General features: G+C 54.4%; 1 protein-coding gene and 1 non-coding gene across 10 annotated transcripts in view; both read right to left on the bottom strand.

The window, feature by feature from the left end:
- Positions 1-19958, bottom strand: part of SLC37A3 (solute carrier family 37 member 3) — a 58747-nt gene extending 38789 nt beyond the window's left edge. For 5 of the 9 annotated variants that reach the window (XM_051835096.3, XM_070071411.2, XM_051835102.3 and 2 more), the window contains exons 1-3: positions 19131-19269; positions 8737-8893; positions 7916-8024 (exon numbers count right to left, since the gene is read on the bottom strand). In XM_051835096.3, the coding sequence (XP_051691056.1) occupies positions 7916-8024; positions 8737-8825 (198 nt within the window). In that variant the 5' untranslated portion in view covers positions 8826-8893; positions 19131-19269. Of the gene's footprint in view, positions 1-7915; positions 8025-8736; positions 8894-10930; positions 11154-19051; positions 19349-19935 lie in introns of those variants that run through there. The other 4 variants (XM_089328705.1, XM_051835099.3, XM_051835097.3 and 1 more) reach the window with 4 other exon arrangements.
- LOC127487961 (small nucleolar RNA SNORA2/SNORA34 family) lies at positions 11853-11991 on the bottom strand. The gene has a single exon (XR_007915290.2). It is a non-coding gene; the product is annotated as a small nucleolar RNA SNORA2/SNORA34 family (small nucleolar RNA).
- Positions 19959-20246: the final 288 nt, after the last annotated feature.

Genomic DNA, 20246 nt, shown 5'->3' with positions numbered 1-20246 from the left:
GCCCCGCCCAGCCTCACAGAGCCCCACCCCAACCTCCTCCGCCCAGCCTCACAGAGCCCCGCCCCACCGCCTCCGCCCAGCCTCACAGAGCCCCGCCCCACCGCCTCCACCCAGCCTCACAGAGCCCCGCCCAGCCTCACAGAGCCCCACCCACCGCCTCTGCCCAGCCACAGAGCCCCGCCCAGCCACAGAGCCCCGCCCACCGCCTCCACCCAGCCTCACAGAGCCCCGCCCAGCCTCACAGAGCCCCGCCCCCAGAATCACAGAGCCCCGCCCCACCACCTCCGCCCAGTCTCAGAGCCCCACCCAGCCTCACAGAGCCCCGCCCAGCCTCACAGAGCCCCACCCCAACCTCCTCCGCCCAGCCTCACAGAGCCCCGCCCCACCGCCTCCACCCAGCCTCACAGAGCCCCGCCCAGCCTCACAGAGACCCGCCCCACCACCTCCGCCCAGCCTCACAAAGACCCGCCCAGCCTCACAGAGCCCCGCCCAGCCTCAGAGCCCCAGCCTCACAGAGCCCGGCCCCAAGCTCCTCTGCCCAGCCTCACAGAGCCCCGCCCCACCGCCTCCGCCCAGCCTCACAGAGCCCCGCGGCCTTGCAGGGTGCAAACTGGAGACGTGGGTAAGAAACCACAGACAGCTCTGTGGTCGGGATCACACAGCTCAGTGTGTGAAAAGCTGCACACTTCCAAAAGACCCACGATGCTAAAGTCCAGTTTTTACTTCAAGTGCATTTAGAAAACTCCTTAACCAGTGAATTTATTGCTTTTACGTCAAAACACCCAAATGCTAGTGACTAATTAAGTGGAAATGGGCAGTAAGAAAGCACATTCAGAGGAAACAAACTGTGACCGTCCTCTTTCTTCGGCACAACCCAGGACCCAGTAGGGTAGAGACTGTGTGTATCTCTACCTAAAGGAAAGCGGGTTTTCTTTCCCACGGATCAGTGGCTGCCGGAGCTGGGGCAGCAGGAATGGTGACTGCAAAGGGGCACGGGGGGGGGGGGGGGACATTATGCTCCCTGATGATGGCAAGAGGGACAAATTATGATTTTAGAATATTAAAGAGAAAAATCGCAACCAGCAACAAGTTAACTTCAGCAGAAAATAAGTCCCCGGATTCTGAGGCCCGCAGAGGGCGTGGCCCTGAAGCACTGGGTCTCACTCCCAGTGGCTTGGGGCGTCGACCCTGCAGTTCTCACCGCACACTGCTGCCGCCAGACAAGACAGCAGCACAGGCCACCGCTGCTTCCCATCCAGCCCTCTGCCTCTGACCACACCTTTAACCTGTGCCCTCTCCAAGCTCACAGGACCCATGATGAAGTGCACCTGTGGGCACATATGCCAAGGTGAGCCAGAGACAGGCACTCTGAGCAGTGACTCAAAGTTAAGGTTTTTTTAAATATACTGTCCACGGATAAGGCTTTCCCAAGAAGTGACATATTTCCAACAGCTGTTTGGTGTCACTGCCAGGATTTAGCTAAAACAGTTTGACTCTTACTTAACAGGTGGAAAACCGAACACTAAGAAGACCAAGTAGGGACTAACAGAAAGAATCAGAAAACAGAGTAAAGCCCGGAGAGCAAAGTCCACTCCGATAACACAGCTCCGATCAGCAGGCTCTGGGGTCAGAAAGGCTCCAAGTGCAGCTGGCACTGCGGCTCAGCAGGTTAAGCCACTGCCTGCAGCTCCGGCGTCCCCTGTGGGCACCAGTTGGTGTCCTGGCCACTCCTCTTCTGATCCAGCTCCCTGTTAATGCACCTGGGAAGGCAACGGAAGATGGCCCAAGTGCTCAGGCCCCTGCCATCCAAATGGGAGAACAGGACGGAGCTCCCGGCCCCGGGCTTCAGCCTGGCCCAGTCCTGGTGGTTGTAGCTATCTGGGGAGTGAACCAGTGGGTAAAAGATCTGTCTCTCACTCTCTGTCACTCTGTCAAATAAACAAATATATGTAATATATATATATATGTAATATATATATATATATGTTATATATATATATATATATATATATATATATATATATAGACAGGCAGAGTTAGACTGAGAGAGAGAGAGACTGAGAGAAAGGTCTTCCTTTTTCTGTTGGTTCACCCCAAGAGGCCACTACAGCCGGCGCATTGCGGCCTGCGCACTGCGCTGATCCAAAGCCAGGAGCCAGGTGCTTCCTCCCAGTCTCCCATGGGGTACAGGACCCAAGCACTTGGGCCATCCTCCACTGCACTCCCTGGCCACAGCAGAGGGCTGGACAGGAAGAGGAGCAACCAGCACAGAATCCGGCGCCCCAACAGGGACTAGAACCTGGTGTGCCGGTGCCGCAGGCGGAGGATTAGCCTAGTGAACCGTGGCGCCGGCCATAAACAAATATATTTTTAAAGTTTAATAACACATATAAAAAGGACGATCTTCTTAGTTCAGATTAATCTTATTATTTTTTAAATGCTTATTTATTATTTTCATCCACTTGAAAGGCAGAGCAACACAGAGATCTTCTATCTGCTGGTTGGCTTCTCAAATGTCCACAATAGCCAGGCTGGAGCCAGGAGCCAGGAGTGACAGAGGCCCAGGCACTCAGACCACAATCCACGACCTCCTCTCAGGATGCGTGAGCAGGAAGCTGGATCGGAAGCAGAGCAGCTGGGACCAGAACCGGCAGGGCGATGCGGGATCCAGGCATGCCGGCGGCTGCTTAACCTGCTGCACCACGACGCCCACCCTGCACTAATTTTACATGTACTTCCGGTTCCATGTGTCCTTGCCACTTTGGACAATAAAGAAGTTCTCTAAAGTAAGCTAGAGGTAAGTTTCAGATCCCACAGCACAGGTTTCGTGGGAGGTGCACACACCCCCAACTACTCGCTCCCCAGCAGCAGGCCTCAGGAAGGAACGAAACACCTGAACTCAAAGTGGGTAAGGAACGGGAAGTCAGCTCAGCTCTGCACCGGGGTCAGAGTACCAGGAAATACACAGACCCTCACAGGAGGTCAGAGCTCGAATCCACAGGGCCACTGCACCAAACCCCTCACTCAGCAGTCTGCGAAGCCAGAAGGATGAAACCCACTTCAACAGCACCCAAGGTTCATAAATAAGTGCATCCCTAAGCAGACAAGTCCACGCACATTCCATAGGTGCTAATCACAGGGCTGAGCTACTGTCATGAAAGAGTTAAACCTAGCAGGCTCAGACAGCCTGCATTACTGGGGCCTGTTGCAAGGCTGGCCCCTGGCTGGCTTCTGGACTCAGTGCCTGATCAGAGTACCTCCCGGTGCTGAAGCTGCTCACAAACACAGTGTGGCTGAGGCTGCGCCCTACTTTCCACTGGGAGCCTGGAACCTCGGGGCGCGCCAGCTCTGCCCACGTGACCAGCCTCAGCCACCGGAAAACTGATCACAGAACAGCTTCCTGGATACGACCTCCCAAGCGTGTTCTCACCACTTGCTACCAGGAGAGCAAAGCGCACCCTGGGAGCCTGCACCTGCACCTCCACACCTCACCTGGGAGCCTGCACCTGCACCTCCAACCCTCACCTGGGAGCCTGCACCTCCACACCTCACCTGGGAGCCTGCACCTCCAACCCTCACCTGGAAGCCTGCACCTGCACCTCCACACCTCACCTGGGAGCCTGCACCTCCACACCTCACCTGGGAGCCTGCACCTGCACCTCCACACCTCACCTAGGAGCCTGCACCTCCACACCTCTCCTGGGAGCCTGCACCTGCACCTCCACACCTCACCTGGGAGCCTGCACCTCCACACCTCACCTGGGAGCCTGCACCTGCACCTCCACACCTCACCTGGGAGCCTGCACCTGCACCTCCACACCTCACCTGGGAGCCTGCACCTGCACCTCCACACCTCACCTGGGAGCCTGCACCTGCACCTCCAACCCTCACCTGGGAGCCTGCACCTCCACACCTCACCTGGGAGCCTGCACCTCCACACCTCTCCTGGGAGCCTGCACCTGCACCTCCACACCTCACCTGGGAGCCTGCACCTCCACACCTCACCTGGGAGCCTGCACCTGCACCTCCACACCTCACCTGGGAGCCTGCACCTCCACACCTCACCTGGGAGCCTGCACCTGAACCTCCACACCTCACCTGGGAGCCTGCACCTCCACACCTCACCTGGGAGCCTGCACCTGCACCTCCAACCCTCACCTGGGAGCCTGCACCTCCACACCTCACCTGGGAGCCTGCACCTGCACCTCCACACCTCACCTAGGAGCCTGCACCTCCACACCTCACCTGGGAGCCTGCACCTCCACACCTCACCTGGGAGCCTGCACCTGCACCTCCACACCTCACCTGGGAGCCTGCACCTGCACCTCCACACCTCACCTGGGAGCCTGCACCTCCACACCTCACCTGGGAGCCTGCACCTCCACACCTCACCTGGGAGCCTACACCTGCACCTCCACACCTCACCTGGGAGCCTGCACCTCCACACCTCACCTGGGAGCCTGCACCTCCACACCTCACCTGGGAGCCTGCACCTGCACCTCCACACCTCACCTGGGAGCCTGCACCTCCACACCTCACCTGGGAGCCTGCACCTGCACCTCCACACCTCTCCTGGGAGCCTGCACCTCCAACCCTCACCTGGGAGCCTGCACCTCCAACCCTCACCTGGGAGCCTGCACCTGCACCTCCACACCTCACCTGGGAGCCTGCACCTGCACCTCCACACCTCACCTGGGAGCCTGCACCTCCAACCCTCACCTGGGAGCCTGCACCTGCACCTCCACACCTCACCTGGGAGCCTGCACCTCCACACCTCTCCTGGGAGCCTGCACCTGCACCTCCACACCTCACCTGGGAGCCTGCACCTCCACACCTCTCCTGGGAGCCTGCACCTGCACCTCCACACCTCACCTGGGAGCCTGCACCTCCACACCTCACCTGGGAGCCTGCACCTGCACCTCCACACCTCACCTGGGAGCCTGCACCTCCACACCTCACCTGGGAGCCTGCACCTCCACACCTCACCTGGGAGCCTGCACCTCCAACCCTCACCTGGGAGCCTGCACCTGAACCTCCACACCTCACCTGGGAGCCTGCACCTCCACACCTCACCTGGGAGCCTGCACCTGCACACCTCACCTGGGAGCCTGTACCTCCAACCTTGGTAACAGTCACCCAGACCCAGACTGAGGTCTAGGGTAACAGTCACTCATCCAGGCTGAGGTCTAGGGTAACAGTCACCCAGATCCAGACCCAGGCTGAGGTCTAGGGTAACAACCACCCAGACTCAGACCCAGGCTGAGGTCTAGGGTAATAGTCACCCAGATCCAGACCCAGGCTGAGGTCTAGGGTAACAGTCACCCAGATCCAGACCCAGGCTGAGGTCTAGGGTAACAGTCACCCAGATCCAGACCCAGGCTGAGGTCTAGGGTAACAGTCACCCAGATCCAGACCCAGGCTGAGGTCTAGGGTAACAGTCACCCAGATCCAGACCCAGGCTGAGGTCTAGGGTAACAGCCACCCAAACCCAGGCTGAGGTCTAGGGTAACAGTCACCCAGATCCAGACTCAGGCTGAGGTCTAGCCCCCACTCTGCATACCCTTCCCCTGGAGAGACCCTGGTGACATAAATTCCATAAAAACGACAGCGAGGTCCATGGAGAAAGGTTCCTTCTTCAGTTCTAGGCTTTCGTTCACCCCCAGTTCCTAACAATGTTTAGTAAGACAGACACGGAGAAGTGACGGAGGGGGCTGGGCTGTGGTGTGGCAGATGAAGCCCTCTTGTGACACCAGCATCCCGTATCAGAGCTCCAGTTCAATCCAGCCCCTGCTCCTGAGCCTAGGAAAGCAACAGAAGATGGTCCGTGTACGTGGGCCCCTGCCACCCACGAGGGAAAGCCAGATGGAGTTCTCGATTCCTGGCTTCAACCTGGCTCCAGGGTGGCTCAGCCCCGGCTGCGGCAATCACTGGAGGAGTGAACCAGGGGACGGAAGATCTCTTTCTCCCGTCTCTCCCTCTATCATTCTACCTTTTAAATAAATAAAATAAGTCTTTAAGTAACCAAGGGACAGGCATTCAGCGCAGCAGTTAAGATGCTAACTGGGGCGCCTGCATCCTGTGTCAGTCAGAGTGCACCTGCATTCAAGACCCAGCCTTCTGCTGAAGCGCACCCTGCGGGCCAGAGGGTGATGGCTCAAGTGGGTGGGAGACTCAGACAGAATTCCCAGCTCCTGGCTTCAGCTTGGCCCAGGCTCAGCTCCTGTGAGCACAAAATTTAGGGAGTGAACTGGCAGATGGGAGACCTCTCTCCCTAACCATCCCACATCTTTCATATAAAGAATTTTTAGTAAGTAATTGCCAGAATAATATTTACATTCTGGGGAGATATTCATTTAACCTTCAAACCTTTGTCAACTTTGAATTGGTTCAAATAGGAGAAATAATTTTTAAGATTTATTTATTTGAAAAGCAGGATGAAAGAGACAGAGGGAAAGAGAAAGAGATCTTCCATCTGCTGCTCACTCCCTAAATGTCCACAACGGCCTCGGCTGGGCCAGATCCAAAGCCTGGAGCCGGGAACTCCATCTGGATCTCCCACAAGGTGGCAGGCACTCAAGTATTTGACCTATGGCCTGCTGTCTTTCCAGGGTATGCACTGACAAGAAGCTGGACTGGAAGGAGTATGGCAGGATTTGAACCAGCACTCCGGCATGGGATGTGGGTATCCCAAGTGGTGGCTTAACCTGCTTTTCTACAATGTCCACCCCAATTTTTAAGAAACCCAACAGGCCGGCACTGCGGCTCACTAGGCTAATCCTCTGCCTTGCGGCGCCAGCACACCGGGTTCTAGTCCCGGTCGGGGCGCCGGATTCTGTCCCGGTTGCCCCTCTTCCAGGCCAGCTCTCTGCTGTGGCCCGGGAGTGCAGTGGAGGATGGCCCAAGTGCTTGGGCCCTGCACCCCATGGGAGACCAGGATAAGTACCTGGCTCCTGGCTTCGGATCAGCGCGGTGCACCGGCCGCGCCGGCCGTTGGAGGGTAAACCAACGGCAAAGGAAGACCTTTCGCTCTGTCTCTCTCTCTCACTGTCCACTCTGCCTGTCAAAAAAAAAAAAGAAAAAGAAAGAAAGAGAAAAGAAAAAAGAAAGAAACACAACAAGCGAAGAATATTAACAGGATATCTGAAAGTCTTCATGAGCAGAAACCAAGAAAAGCGATGGAGACTGCGTGTGGTGGAGGTGTGCACTGAGTACAGGCTGTGCAAAGTCAGCATCTCTGCCCCACACAGCCGCCAGAGCACCTGCTCGGTCCGCGATGAACAGAGGAACTCAGCGTACACCCCTGACTTCAAAGCACTTAGGCAATATGCAAATAAATGGGACATGTGGAAATATTTAAATATCAAGACTCTAACTGCTATAATGCACCACGTGCAAGAGCTCAGGGAAAGGAAAAATGAGTACAAGCCGGAAAAAACTTGGTTGAAAATGTGGCGTTTACCCTGACACAAAGGGAAGGGGAAGTCTCGACAGAGAAAGGTGAGAGAGCATATTAATGACAGCAAGCAACGGCCTCGCTCGGACCACGTGACTTCAAAGTGGTGAACAGCCGGTGTGCTGGTGCCGAGCAGGTGTGACCCCGCTCTGCTCACCTCCACTGCTGGACAGGGCGGCCCCGACACGCTCACATGACTGGGAATGACACGGCAGAGTGCCGAGCAGGTGTGACCCCGCTCTGCTCACCTCCACTGCTGGACAGGTGAGCGCTGAGTCAGGGCGGCCCCGACACAGTCACATGACTGGCAATGACACGGCAGAGTGCCGAGCAGGCGTGACCCCGCTCTGCTCACCTCCACTGCTGGACAGGTGAGCGCTGAGTCAGGGCGGCCCCGACACAGTCACATGACTGGCAATGGCACGGCAGAGTGCCGAGCAGGCGTGACCCCGCTCTGCTCACCTCCACGGGCAGTGCAGCCGACGTGTTGAAAGCACTTGGAGTCCACTGCTTAGAGATGCTGACTTTGACATTGCTGAACGTCTTTCTTGAAGCGTGGAGCAACGAATAACTGCAAATAAGGAGAGAGAATGCAGCAGGGTGAATAGCAAAGAAAACAGCGTTCAGAAGAAGCACACAGATGCCCATTCGTTTGACTCAATTTTAGAATTCTCTTCAGAAAAAAAAGGAGGGGGAAAGGTACCGCATCATCAGAATCATCAATTGAGACATCTCTGCTAAGCAAAGGAAAAAATAATCAGTCACCTCCATTTTGAGTCCATATTCACTCAAAACTTACCTGGAACAAGAAAATGGTACGTGGCTGCCCCCAGCCCACTTTACATTTTTTTAAGGTTCACTTATTTGCCACACAGAGTGACAGAAACAGAGGGAGAGAGATCATCCATCCCTGGTTCACCCCGCAAACCCCACAACAGCCAGGGTTGGGCCAGGCTCAAGTCGGGGCAGGAATGCTATCCAAGTCTCCTGCGTGGGCAGCAGGGGCCCAAGTGCTTCGGCTGTCATCTGCCGCTTGCCCAGGGGTACCAGCAGGACGCTGACTGGAAGCAGAGCAGCCAGCACTCAGACCAGCACTGCGGCTTGAGAAGCCAGGGCCGCTGCGCCACAGTGCCAGCCCCAGCCCACCCCAGCCCGCGGAGAGTGGGACAGCCCTGCATTGGAGGCTAGCACGCCTGCGCCACTCAGGGCACCAGACACCTGTCCTACAGCGTCCCAGGAGAAAAAGCAAACAGACAAGGGCGGAGCGTCAGTAACCAGCGTGCCTGAAGAAGGTGAGCAGGAACACAGCAACATGGTGGTGGCTGAACCGTGAGAACACAGCTCCCCTCCGAAGCACGTCCGGCCAGGCCATGGTCCTCCCGACCAGCCCTCACCCCAGCCTCGCGCCTGAGTGTGAAGGATTTACATAGTTTCCTCTTTCTGAAAAGACACAAATTGTTAACATTATTCAAAACAGACAGATTATTCCAAAACCAAAGTAATTAGATGACCAGTCAGTATATAACCAGGCTAGCTGACAGCAGAACACTGGATTGGTAATTAGGTTTTACAGCTATTAGCTAATCCTAAACAAGAATCCTCAACAGGAAACTAACGTTAATAAAACGAATTCTCATACAAACTGGTAAGAACATGACTAAGTCTCATAGAAAAGGTGCAAAGAGATGAACAGACAACTCAGACAAAGTTGCTAGGGGCCGGTGCTGTGGCGTAGTGGGCAAAGGTGCCAGTTCGAGTCCTGGCTGCTCCTCTTCCTATCCTGCTCCCTGCTAATGTGCCTGGGAAAGCAGCTGAGGAGGGCCCAAGTCTTTGGGCCCCGGCACTCAGTTTTTACCCACTATGCCACAGCGCCGGCCCCAACATGTACATTATTTTTATCATCAATGAGGAAGTACCAACATCATTAGAAAAGTCCTCAAATTTATCTGCATGTCTTGCAGGACAAATACACTACAGCAATCAGGGTAGAAACACACTCAGGTGCTCCTAATACTACAGAGATCACGGGGCCCTGCTCCCAAGTGACTGCACACGACTTGTTTTCACCGTCACAGCTTAGCTCCCCAGTCGTAAAGGCTGGGGGACCCAGCAGAAAGGCCGTCCTTGCAACTCCCGGGTAACAGGAACAGTCACGTGGGTAACATGATAGAGACCCCGCAGCTGCTGCATTACCAGCCGGGAACCGTAAAACGGCCCGGCCTGCCTCCTCTGAGAGCTGGGGGCTGAAAGAGAGGCTGCATGTGAGCATTAAGAGAACTGCCCTTAGCTCCCAGGATTAATCCCGAATTAGCGGAACGTTCACTTAGAGATCATCCCGAAAACACTCACAAAATTATGAGCAGAGTAAGACTGCAGGATTCCACTCACAATACACCTTTCTGTCTGCAGTCCCAGGAAGGTACGAAAGCGAGAGCTATTAGCATCACTACTAAATTTCTCTCCCCAAAATTAAACATGAAACCCAAACAGAACAACTATTATTTATAAGTTATACATTTTCTAAATGAATGCATTCATAGCTCAAAACACTGGACTACGTATTTCAGGAAAGGGAATGGGCATAAAATGCAGTAATTTATCAGCCGAAATAATAATTCCAAAATTATATGCTCCGGCAGACGTGGGAGATGAGATGACGTGGTTGGCAATAACAGGTGTGTGATTCAGGGCTGACAGTTCTAAGTAGCTGGCAGACGTCTGAGACCACCTAGGTCATTTCTAAACCAACCATGTTTCCCTGAACTACCAGAATAGGGAGAAAAGGCTCAGTAGTAAGTACACCAGGAAGCCAGTTTCAAACATTCACCGACGATGTCAGAAAGCCATTCAAAATTAGTACTGCAGTGACACTTGGTCCTACAGAATTAAACGAATAGTAATACCTTGCACCTATATCCTAAACATCACGGAAGTGATTTCCAGTGCTGTGAGCTCCAGGACCCTGAGGGCCCAGGAGTCTCTGCCACCTCTGAGTTATCAGACACATCCTACTTTCTGCAGCCCACTTCCTCTCCTCTGCAAACACACTGAACATGGGGTCAGCGCTAAGCACACTGGGTTAAGCTGCGACCTGCGATGCCCATATCCCAAATGAACACTGATTCGAGTCCTGGCTGCCCCTCTCCAATCCAACTCTCTGCTAACACGCCTGCGACAGAAGCAGAGGACAGTCCGACATGGGAGATGCGCATGAGGCTCTGTTTTGACCAGATGGTGGTATGGCCAAGAGCTGTGCACAGACTTCAATATTAGAGGCTCGATTCATGAATAAACATCTACGTATCCATGAAAGTAGAAAGATAAGATTTATTTACAAAGACTCCATATGGTAAAGACTCACAACAGCAGCCCCGGAATAAAGCACCCTGGGCACACATGTAGCATCCGGGAAGCAGTCAGTTCCCTCCATTTGTTTTCCTTCTTACTTGCATATCCTTTCCTTATGGGATCCCTTACCTGACCTCAACCTTAGCAGTGCTTGCCAGTCGGCCAGGGGCAGATGTTCTTACAGCTGTCTGTGACCTGGCCTGGCCAGGGCCACGTTCCCACTCAATCTGATTACAGCACTGGAAGAGAGGCCGCCCACTACTCCCCGAACAGCCTCCGTGTTCACCCAGGGTTGTACACACTCAGCTCCTTATCTTGTTTGCTTCTTGTCCTTGAGTCAGACTTTTTCCTTCTACTTTAAAAAAAAAAAAAAAAAAAAAAAAAAGATTTATTTATTTATTTGAAAGTCACAGTTACACAGAGAGAAGGAGAGGCAGAGAGAGGTCTTCATCCGCTGGTTCACTCCCCAGATGGCTGCAATGGCCGGAGCTGTGCCGATCCGAAGCCAGGAGCCAGGAGCTTCTTCTAGGTCTCCCATGGGGTGCAGGGGTCCAAGGACCTGGGCCATCCTCCACTGCCTTCCCGGGCCACAGCAGAGAGCTGGATCAGAAGTGCAGCAGCCGGGACTCGAACCGGTGCCCATATGAGATGCCGGCACTGCAGTTTTACCCACTACACCACAGTGCCGGCCCCTCCTTCTACTCTTAACAGTACTTTCTCATTCTCTTTCCAGGTTCCTGGTTTCAGCCCTGGCCACTGCAATTTGGGAAGTGAACCAGTGGATGGAAGGTCTATCCCTGCCTTGCAAATAAAATAAATCTTAAAAGGAATAAATACTGAACAAATGCCTAACATTTCTCAAGTGTATGTAAATGTTGTTATAATCCAATCAAATGTCAGTGTTTCTGAATTCACAGTAGCTTGTCATTTAGCATCTTCACAATCAATGACTACTGAATACACAGTCATTAATAGTTAATAGCCACAACTAGCTTTTTTAATTATGAGATTTTTTTCACAAAAAAATGTACAGTTTGGTGTTTTTTTATGTTGATGTTTCTTCCTAATGAATTGCCCATTACATTTCCAAAGTTCTGAAATGGTCAACAGACCACAGAAAAAAACATTTCTTCAGGCTCCTGCTTGAAACCAACAGCTTCAGCCAACTGCTGCTCTTGACTCGGGGCCAACATGTACATATTTTGAAACACAAACACACTGTAAAATGCCCCAACAGCTAACTAACATACACATTATCTCAGATACTATTTTCCGTGGCGAAAGCACTGAAAATCTACTCAGCATTTTCAAATGCAAGACAGTGGTGTGCATTTAGCACAGTAGTTAAGCTGCGGGTTGGGACGCCCATGTCTCACATCAGAGTGCCTAGATTCCATATCCAATTCCACAGGGCTGGCACTGAGGTGCAGTGGGATAGGTTGCCACCTGAGACACTCACATCCCACACTGGAGCACAGGTTCGAGACTCGGCTGTTCTGCTTCCAATCCAACTCCCTTGCTAATGAGCCTGGGAAGGCAGTGAAAGATGGCCCAAATGCTTGGGCCCCTGCCACCCATATGGGAGACCAGGACGCAGTTCCTGGCTCCTGGCTTGGCCCAATCACAGTAGTTGTAGTCATCTGGGGAGTGAACCAGGGGATGGAACATTGATATCTTTCTTTCTCTCTCTCCCCTCTTCCCACTCCCCACCCCCACAACTTTTTTTTTTAATATTTATTAATTTATTTGAAAGTCAGAGTTACACAGAGAAGGAGAGGCAGAGAAAGAGAGAGGAGATTCTTCCATCTGCTGGTTCACTCCCCAGTTGGCTGCAACAGCTAAAACTGTACCAATCTGAAGCCAGGCGCTTCCTCTGGGTATCCCACACGGGTGCAGGGGCCCAAGGACTTGAGCCATTTTCTACTGCTTTCCCAGGTCATAGCAGAGAGCTAGTTTGGAAATGGAGCCACTGGGACTTGAACCGGCGCAATATGGGATGCCGGTATTACAGGCAGCAGCTTTACCGACTATACCACAGCGCCAACCCCATAACTGTGTCTTTACAAATAAAATCCAGCTTCACTCCCAATTCCAGCTTTCAGTTATTGCACACCCTGAGAGGCAGCAGTGACGGCGCGGATAAGTGGGTTCCTGCTACCCACGTGGGACACCTAAATTGAGTTCCTGGTTCCTGGCTTCAGCCTGGCTCAGTCCTCGCCGTTGCAGCCATTTGGGCAATGAACTCATGGATGGGAGAGCTTCCCATGTGTGCAAGTGTGTCTGTGTGCGTGTGTCTGCCTGTCAAACATTTTTAAATGATTTTAAATGTAACACATTGTTATTAACTAGTCACCACACTGAACTTATTCTGATTATCCAAGAGAAATTCTGTATCCTTTAACCGATACCTCTCCAATCTCCCACAAGAACTACTTGAAAAGAAAAGAAAAATCCTTGTTAAAAAGGATGATGCTATGGCGCAGCAGGTTAAGCTGCCACCTGCAGTGCCAGCATCCCATATGGGCACCAGTTCAAGTCCCAGCTGCTCCACTTCCGATCCAGCTCCCTGCTAATGTGCCTGGGAAAGCAGCTGAGGACAGCAGCAGCCACCCACATGGGAGACCGGGATGAAGCGCCTGGCTCCTGGCTTCCGCCTGGCCCAGCCCCGGCCATTTGGGAGGTGAAGCAGGGAACGGAAGATCTTTCTCTCCTTCTCTCTCTGTGACTCTTCCAAATAAATAAATAAATGTGGAATGTGGACACTCCAAATGACCTCTTAACTGTTATGCCAACTGCCCACCCCTTGGAGGCAGGAGACAGCAAGAGTCCAGGGAAAACATCAAGTAAGAGGAAATTTCAAGAAAAGCTAAAACTGCTTTACGTGCTTAGAAATGCCAGTTTAGAAAACAGCTAGTCCAGGAGCCGGCTTTGTGGTGTAGTAGGTGAAGCTGCTGCCTATGACGCCGGCATCCCATTGTCATCAAATAAGATCAGGACCACTGAACCATATTCTACTATCCTTTTTATTATTTTTATTAATTTATTTTTTATTTATTTCAAAGAATTACAGAGAGAGGTAGAGACACACGGAGATATCTTCCATCCACTGGTTCACTTCCCAAATGGCCACAACGGCTGGAGCGGAGTAGGTCCAAAGCCAGGAGCCAGGAGCTTCTTCTAAGTCTCCCATGCAGGTGCAGGGGCCCAAGGACTTGGGCCACCTTCTACTGCTTTCCCAGGCCATAGCAGGGAGCTGGATCAGAAAAGGAGCAGCCGGGACTAGAACTGGCGCCCATATGGGATACTGGCACTTGAGGCTAGGGCTTTAACCCGCTGTACCACAGTTCTACTTTATTTATTTATTTATTTATTTTGACAGGTAGAGTTATAGACAGTGAGAGAGAGAGACAGAAAGAGAAGTTTTCCTTTCCATTGGTTCACCCCACAAATGGCCGCTACAGCCAGCAAGCTGTGCCGATCTGAAGCCAGGAGCCAGGTGCTTCTCCTGGTCTCCCATGTGGGTGCAGGGCCCAAGGACCTGGGCCATCCTCCACTGCCTTCCCGGGCCACAGCAGAGAGCTGGACTGGAAGAGGAGCAACCAGGACAGAATCTGGCACCCCAACCAGGACTAGAACCTGGGGTGCCGGTGCCGCAGGCAGAGGATTAGCCAAGTGAGCCGCGGCGCCGGCCAACAGTTCTACTTTTCAAAGCAAGTTCACAATCATCAACTTGGTGCGATCTTGTACTGAAGCTGTTTTCAGTTTTTGAAGACTAATAGTTAAAAATGGTTTTTCCCAGAACACAATACCATGCAACTGACATAAAGATGACTGCACGTTGCAATATGTCCAAGTGGAAAACCATCCTGCCCTAGACGATACATTTGGAACATAACATTTCTCTAACCTGTGAATCCTAAAATAGCATTTTCTACCGAGAAATCTGGAGTCCATCTCAACCCAAACACAGGGAGATTTTAACCCTGTATTGCACTGGGAACGCTTTGAGAGCCCGCTGCAGTGGGAAGGCAAGAGGTGACCGGGAGCAGAGTGTCACACGTAAAGCCTCGAGCACAGGGCATCTGGGACAAAACGCCACCTGGATGCTCACACCCACACGGGACCACCTACACTGATGTCCCAGGTCTGCTTCCAATTCCTGCTTCCTGCAAATGAGCACCCTGGGAGGCAGCAGGCAGAGGACAGTTCAAGTCCTTGGCCACTCACATCAGAGACCCAGATTGGGTTCCAGGCTCCGGACCTCAGCCTGGCCCAGCTCTGGTTGTTATGTGCATCTGAGGAGTAAGCCAGCAATGAAAGATCTTTCTCTGACTCTGTGAAAATAGATAAATAAAATTTGGGGGGGAAATGCTGCCCATGGGAAAATTGGATGCCCTTTCTGTACGGTACATCCAAGCTGCCCAAGTCTTCCCACCAACCCCACCCTGTGGAAAACTAGAGAAATGGTTCATGAATCCATACCCTAACCACATACCTGGCTGTACCCTAACACTCGCCTTCTGCTGGGCCTCTCAAGCAGAAGCAACCCTTCTTCTCACAACCGGTACGCCTCAAGTATGCAGGAGGCAGCGTCTCCTTGTCCCCCACCGCTACGTCCAACCATCTTCCCCCCGGAAGACTCCAGCTTCTTTGAAACTCATGCCACGGGGCTCTACTGCCTGCTGCTCCCTCACAAATGCCAAGACCTCCTCGGCACCAGCTTCCACCACGCGTGGCCTCATTCACCTCCCTCTCCACCCCGCCTCGGGCTCAGTCCAGGAACCGGACTCCCAGTCTGTCCCTTTCAATCCTGCTTCTCTTCACCACCCACCTGTTCCTCCTCGATCACCCACAAAACCCATTCCAGAGTCGACACCAGGCCCACAGCTGGGCTTCAAACAACCTACTTCCCTTCCTTCCGGTCGCTCACTTTGAACTCCACGGGCCAACAGTCACTTCACCTCGTGGGCGCGCCCCTCGGCCTCATCCACCTCCCCAAAGAGCCTTTTCGGCTTCCTTGCCTCTGTCCTCCTCCCTGCCCAGCACTCAGTTTTGCCAGAGGGGGAAAAAAAATCCCACAAGCAGGATGATTTCACTTTTCAGATTCAAAACCACAGACCTCAAAGGATATACAACACTGCCCTGCAAGCCTACCACACTTCCCTAATCACCGGGCTTTCTCAAGCCACCCAGCAATTTCACACTTCCGAGTTCAACTTCCACAGCTTCCTCTCCTCCGCCCCTCGGACAAGCCCTGGGGGCCTGCGACTCCAGCCTGGGCTCTACGCCAGATGGTCCAGGGGCCCCGCTGCCCGCCGGAAGACACTCTCTGAATCGGAAACAGATTTCTTCATGCCTCCCTCTCAGACTAGCCCTCTCCCTGGTGCGCCCCACCTCAGCATCCCTCCCAGCCCACCAAGGTAACTGGGACCCAGCCTTGTTTCTGCTGCCTGGCTGCCTCCACGCCCAAGCCGTTACTGCATCCGTCCACTTGAACCTCACAGGTAACCCCCGAATCTCCCTCCTGCCTCCCGCAGCAGGCAATCTCCACCCAGCCCAAGTCCTTCCCCACACCAGCCGGAATACAGCTCAGAGCACACCCCAGCCTCTGCTCAGGACTCTTGAGGGCTTCCCAGACACAGATAAAAAGAACCCTTTACCATGGCCTCCAAAGCTGGTCTCACCTGGAACCCTGCAGGGAGGATGGCGGTGGAGGGTTAGGGACAAGCATGACAGCCAGGCTGGGAGAAGGCTCCAGAAGATGGAGGCGCTGCCTGAGCAGACGACCACGTTGGAGAGTCTGGGTTCTATCTTAATTCTTCTATTAATTTCCAGTGGTAATACAAGAGGGCTTCAAAGATTCACGGAAAATTCACAGTATCCTTTCATTCCACTCCTCTACAAACTGCCGGAAGCCCCTCGTTTTTGCATAAGGCAGAAAATTCAAAACCCACAAGGAAGTGGACGGGGGACTGTCACTCCCCTGTTCTATCAGCGTCTTTCCCCTGCTCAGACTCGGGACCTCTGCACACACGCCAGGCAGAGCCCGCATCTACACACACACTTCCATGTGCGCACACAGCACACCCTGCTCTGCATCTTCTCCTCAAGCAGCAGATGTTGGGGTCCACCCCACCAGCCCCTGGAGGCGCCCTGTTCCTGAGTGTGCATTCCTCCACATGAGCCCATCTGCGCCTCTTCCACCTGCCCCTCGCAGGCAGACGGGTCCCCTTCCCCTGCCAGAGCACACAGCAGGGAACTAGCACACCTCCTCTTTACTCTGCCCACCTGCCTCTCCAACCTCACCACCAAGGCTCCTGCACCCTCCTACCGCCTCCCCACACTAAAGCACTCTCTCACACTCTGGGTCTTCGTGTTGGCTGTCGCACTGCCAGAAATGCTCGCCTCCTGGTTCTTTGCAAATGGCTTGCTCCGTCCTTTTCTTGGCTCATCACTCAATGTCGCCGCCTGACCCAGTCACTCTCTCTGAATGGGTCTCCGTAGGTCACTACTTTTCTCATTCTGTCTGCCTTTCCTTCATAGCATTTCTCCCAATACAAACTCGTGGTTCAGCTGTTCACATGTTCACTGAGCAGCTATAACCTCCAGGAAAGCAATCGCTTTCTCAGTCCTACGTCTGCAGCTCTATCCTCAGGACTTAGTCCAGCGTTAGGAGCTATCAGTAAAGACTTAAGGAGCACCGAAGGCTTATCACATTTAGTTCTCCCAATGTTTTACAGGTAAGGAACACAGATTAGGAAGTAATCTCTCAAAGATACGGGTGTGCATTCAAACCCACACCTGACTCTAGATCCCGTGTTCTGCTGTGCAAGATAAGGCTGAACCAGAAAATATCGCAAGTGGGTTACACAGGGACTAGAACTAGGACTCCCGAAACTCACAGGTGTGTATCCACTATTAGTAATGGTGTTTCTCCCACACACTCCAGCAAGAGGGCTTTAGACGGTAAACTGCCTCACTCCTCAAATACAGGTTTCACACTGGCGAAGTTAAAAGACTACATATGCTCAAAGCATGGCGAGACTGGTGGGAAAGTACTAAGTGGACGGCTGCGTGCCCTCGTTTACAGTTCTGAGGTGAGCATCCCAGTGCTGAGCACTCACACAGTATCTTTCTGCCCCGTATTATGCAATCTGAAGCCGTTCGCCTGCACCCTTCGGTACACAACTCAGATCTGCCTGAAATTCCTCTCCCTTAAATTGTCTCCTTACCACAGACGTGGAATCCCTATCACTTATCTGCAAAGAGCTTACTCCTCAGTGCCCCAAGCCCCATTCCTCCTAGCATTTTTGTGCATGTTCCAAAGACAACTAGCTATCCAGATTTTTAAAAAAAAATCTCTCCTTCCTCTAGACAAAGGCTCTGCGATGAAGCTGACGGTCACCGCGGCGACACAAACGCCCTTGACCCCGGCACGGGCCAAGGCACCGACTGGACGTCCAGCAAAGCACTGTTTCGGGGTCTTTTTCTCGGGTAGAGGCTGGAAGTCAAACATTAACAAAGAATGGTGTCGTTCAAGACAAAGCCAGGTGTAGACGCCTAAGAGGCATCAGAGCTCAGGTGGGAAGCCTCAGCTCCCTGCTGGGACGCCCCGAGGTGACTCGTCCTCCACGCAGCCTGGCCCAGAGCAGCCATCCGACCAGCGGGAGAGGAGCCGCCGGAGCACCACGCCGCAGACCCGCCTTCAACAGCCGGCTGGCAGCCACCTGCGCCAGGGCGAAGCGCGGCGGCGAACAAAGACGCCAGCAGCCGAGCGGGGCGCCCAGCGCGGGAGCCGCTCTCCCGGGAGACCCCGCAGTGGAAGCGCCAGGGCTGCACTCCAGGGGACACAGACGCCCCGCGGACACACGGTCAGACGCCGGGCCAAAAGCGCACGCACCGGCACGCTCGGCGAGCGCCAGGGCGGGGATGACGGAGGAGGCATTCGATAAAACTCCCGGCCCCGCATCGCCTAAACCCGCTCCCGCGCGGAGACCCGGCCACCCCTCCCAAGGGCTCCCGCCTGCCCGGCCAACGTCCCGGGCCCGGGGCTGGGCGGGAGAGGGGCACAAAGGCCGCCGTCGGCGGGCTCGGCCGGAGCCCTCCCCGCTCCTCCCGCGCCCCGCCGCGGCCCCCGCCGGGCCCCCGGGCCCCCGCCGCAGGGGCGGCTGCGGGGACGAGGCCAGGCCCGGGCCGGGGGGCGGCAGGGGGCGAGCGGCTGCCCGGCCCCGCTCGCGGCGCCACACCCACCGGCTGCCTCCGCCTCCAGCCGCGCATCGCAGCCCCTCGGGCCCTCCTCGCCCCCGCCAGGCCCCGGCCCCCAGCGCACCGCGAGCCGCAGTACTCGCCGCGCTCCGCCCGGCCGCTCGGCTGCACTCCCTCCGCTCCGCTGCCCCGCCGCCCAGGCCGCCACCTCACCCGCGCCGAGGCGGCCAGGGTTTCCGGGCGCCCACGTGACCCGGCCGGCGCGGCGCATGCTGGGAGTTGTAGTCCGCCGGTGCGGCTACACCTGCGGGCTGCGCCGTGGAGGCGGGGCGCTTCCCGCGGCCCAGGCCCCAGTGACCGCGATGCCACGGGAGACACCAGCCGGGAATGTTAGCTGAGACACGCAGCGAGGGAGGGAAGCGATGTGCTTTGGAGAGACCTGGTGCATATACATCGTTGTTTTTTTGTTCCGTTCTTTGTTTTTATGGAATGTTACAAGTGCTACCTGCAGAGCGCGACTGACCTGGCTGTGCTTGGTTTTTGTTTAAATTAATTAAACACAGCTGCCCGTGCCGGCAGGGCTAGTGGTCTGCTGGTATCCACGGTTCTGCACCCCGCCCTACCTGCCCACCCAGATGAGTCAATGAAAGGCAAGATCCTGGCAGCCCAAGCCATAATTAAAGACCTTAAACGTGTGTCTGAACAAGGTTGCTCTGCCCTCTGGGCTCGCTCTCAGCCGCTGAGGAAATACAAGTTTTAGAAAAATCTCCTAATGCAGAAAAGCTCTCTACACAGGTAGTAGAGGAAGGAAACAGGTTAACTACTGAATAAGGTTAGACTGGCATGGGACACACACGACAAGCACCCTGGAGATCGCGAGATGGAAAGGAACCTCTCCTGATCACAGAGCCGCGCGGAAGCCACCTCACCTGGGTGTCCTTGAAGGAGGCTGGACGACACTTCTTGCCACGTAGTTCCTCCTAACTTACCGCGATCACTGGGGCCACCGCCTGAATTGACTTTGTCCAGAGGAGAAAAAGCTTCTCCTGTCTTTGCCGCGAGAGGTCCTTTCTTTCAGGGGGGGCAAGGTGTCCACCAAGCAAGACTGTCAGGCTCCCGCAGGAAGTGAGAGGTGGGGGCGCTTCAGGAAGACTTGCCCCCCAGGTCCTTGCACGTTTCTGGGTGGTGGCTCCACGGAGAAGCTTGGTCAGCCCTTGTAAGTGGCCGCACACATTTGAAA

Source organism: Oryctolagus cuniculus, chromosome 3, assembly GCF_051225735.1.
Source record: "Oryctolagus cuniculus isolate XC-2025 breed Fujian yellow rabbit chromosome 3, ASM5122573v1, whole genome shotgun sequence".
Taxonomy (NCBI): domain Eukaryota; kingdom Metazoa; phylum Chordata; class Mammalia; order Lagomorpha; family Leporidae; genus Oryctolagus; species Oryctolagus cuniculus.
This window is presented reverse-complemented; position numbering and strand designations above follow the sequence as displayed.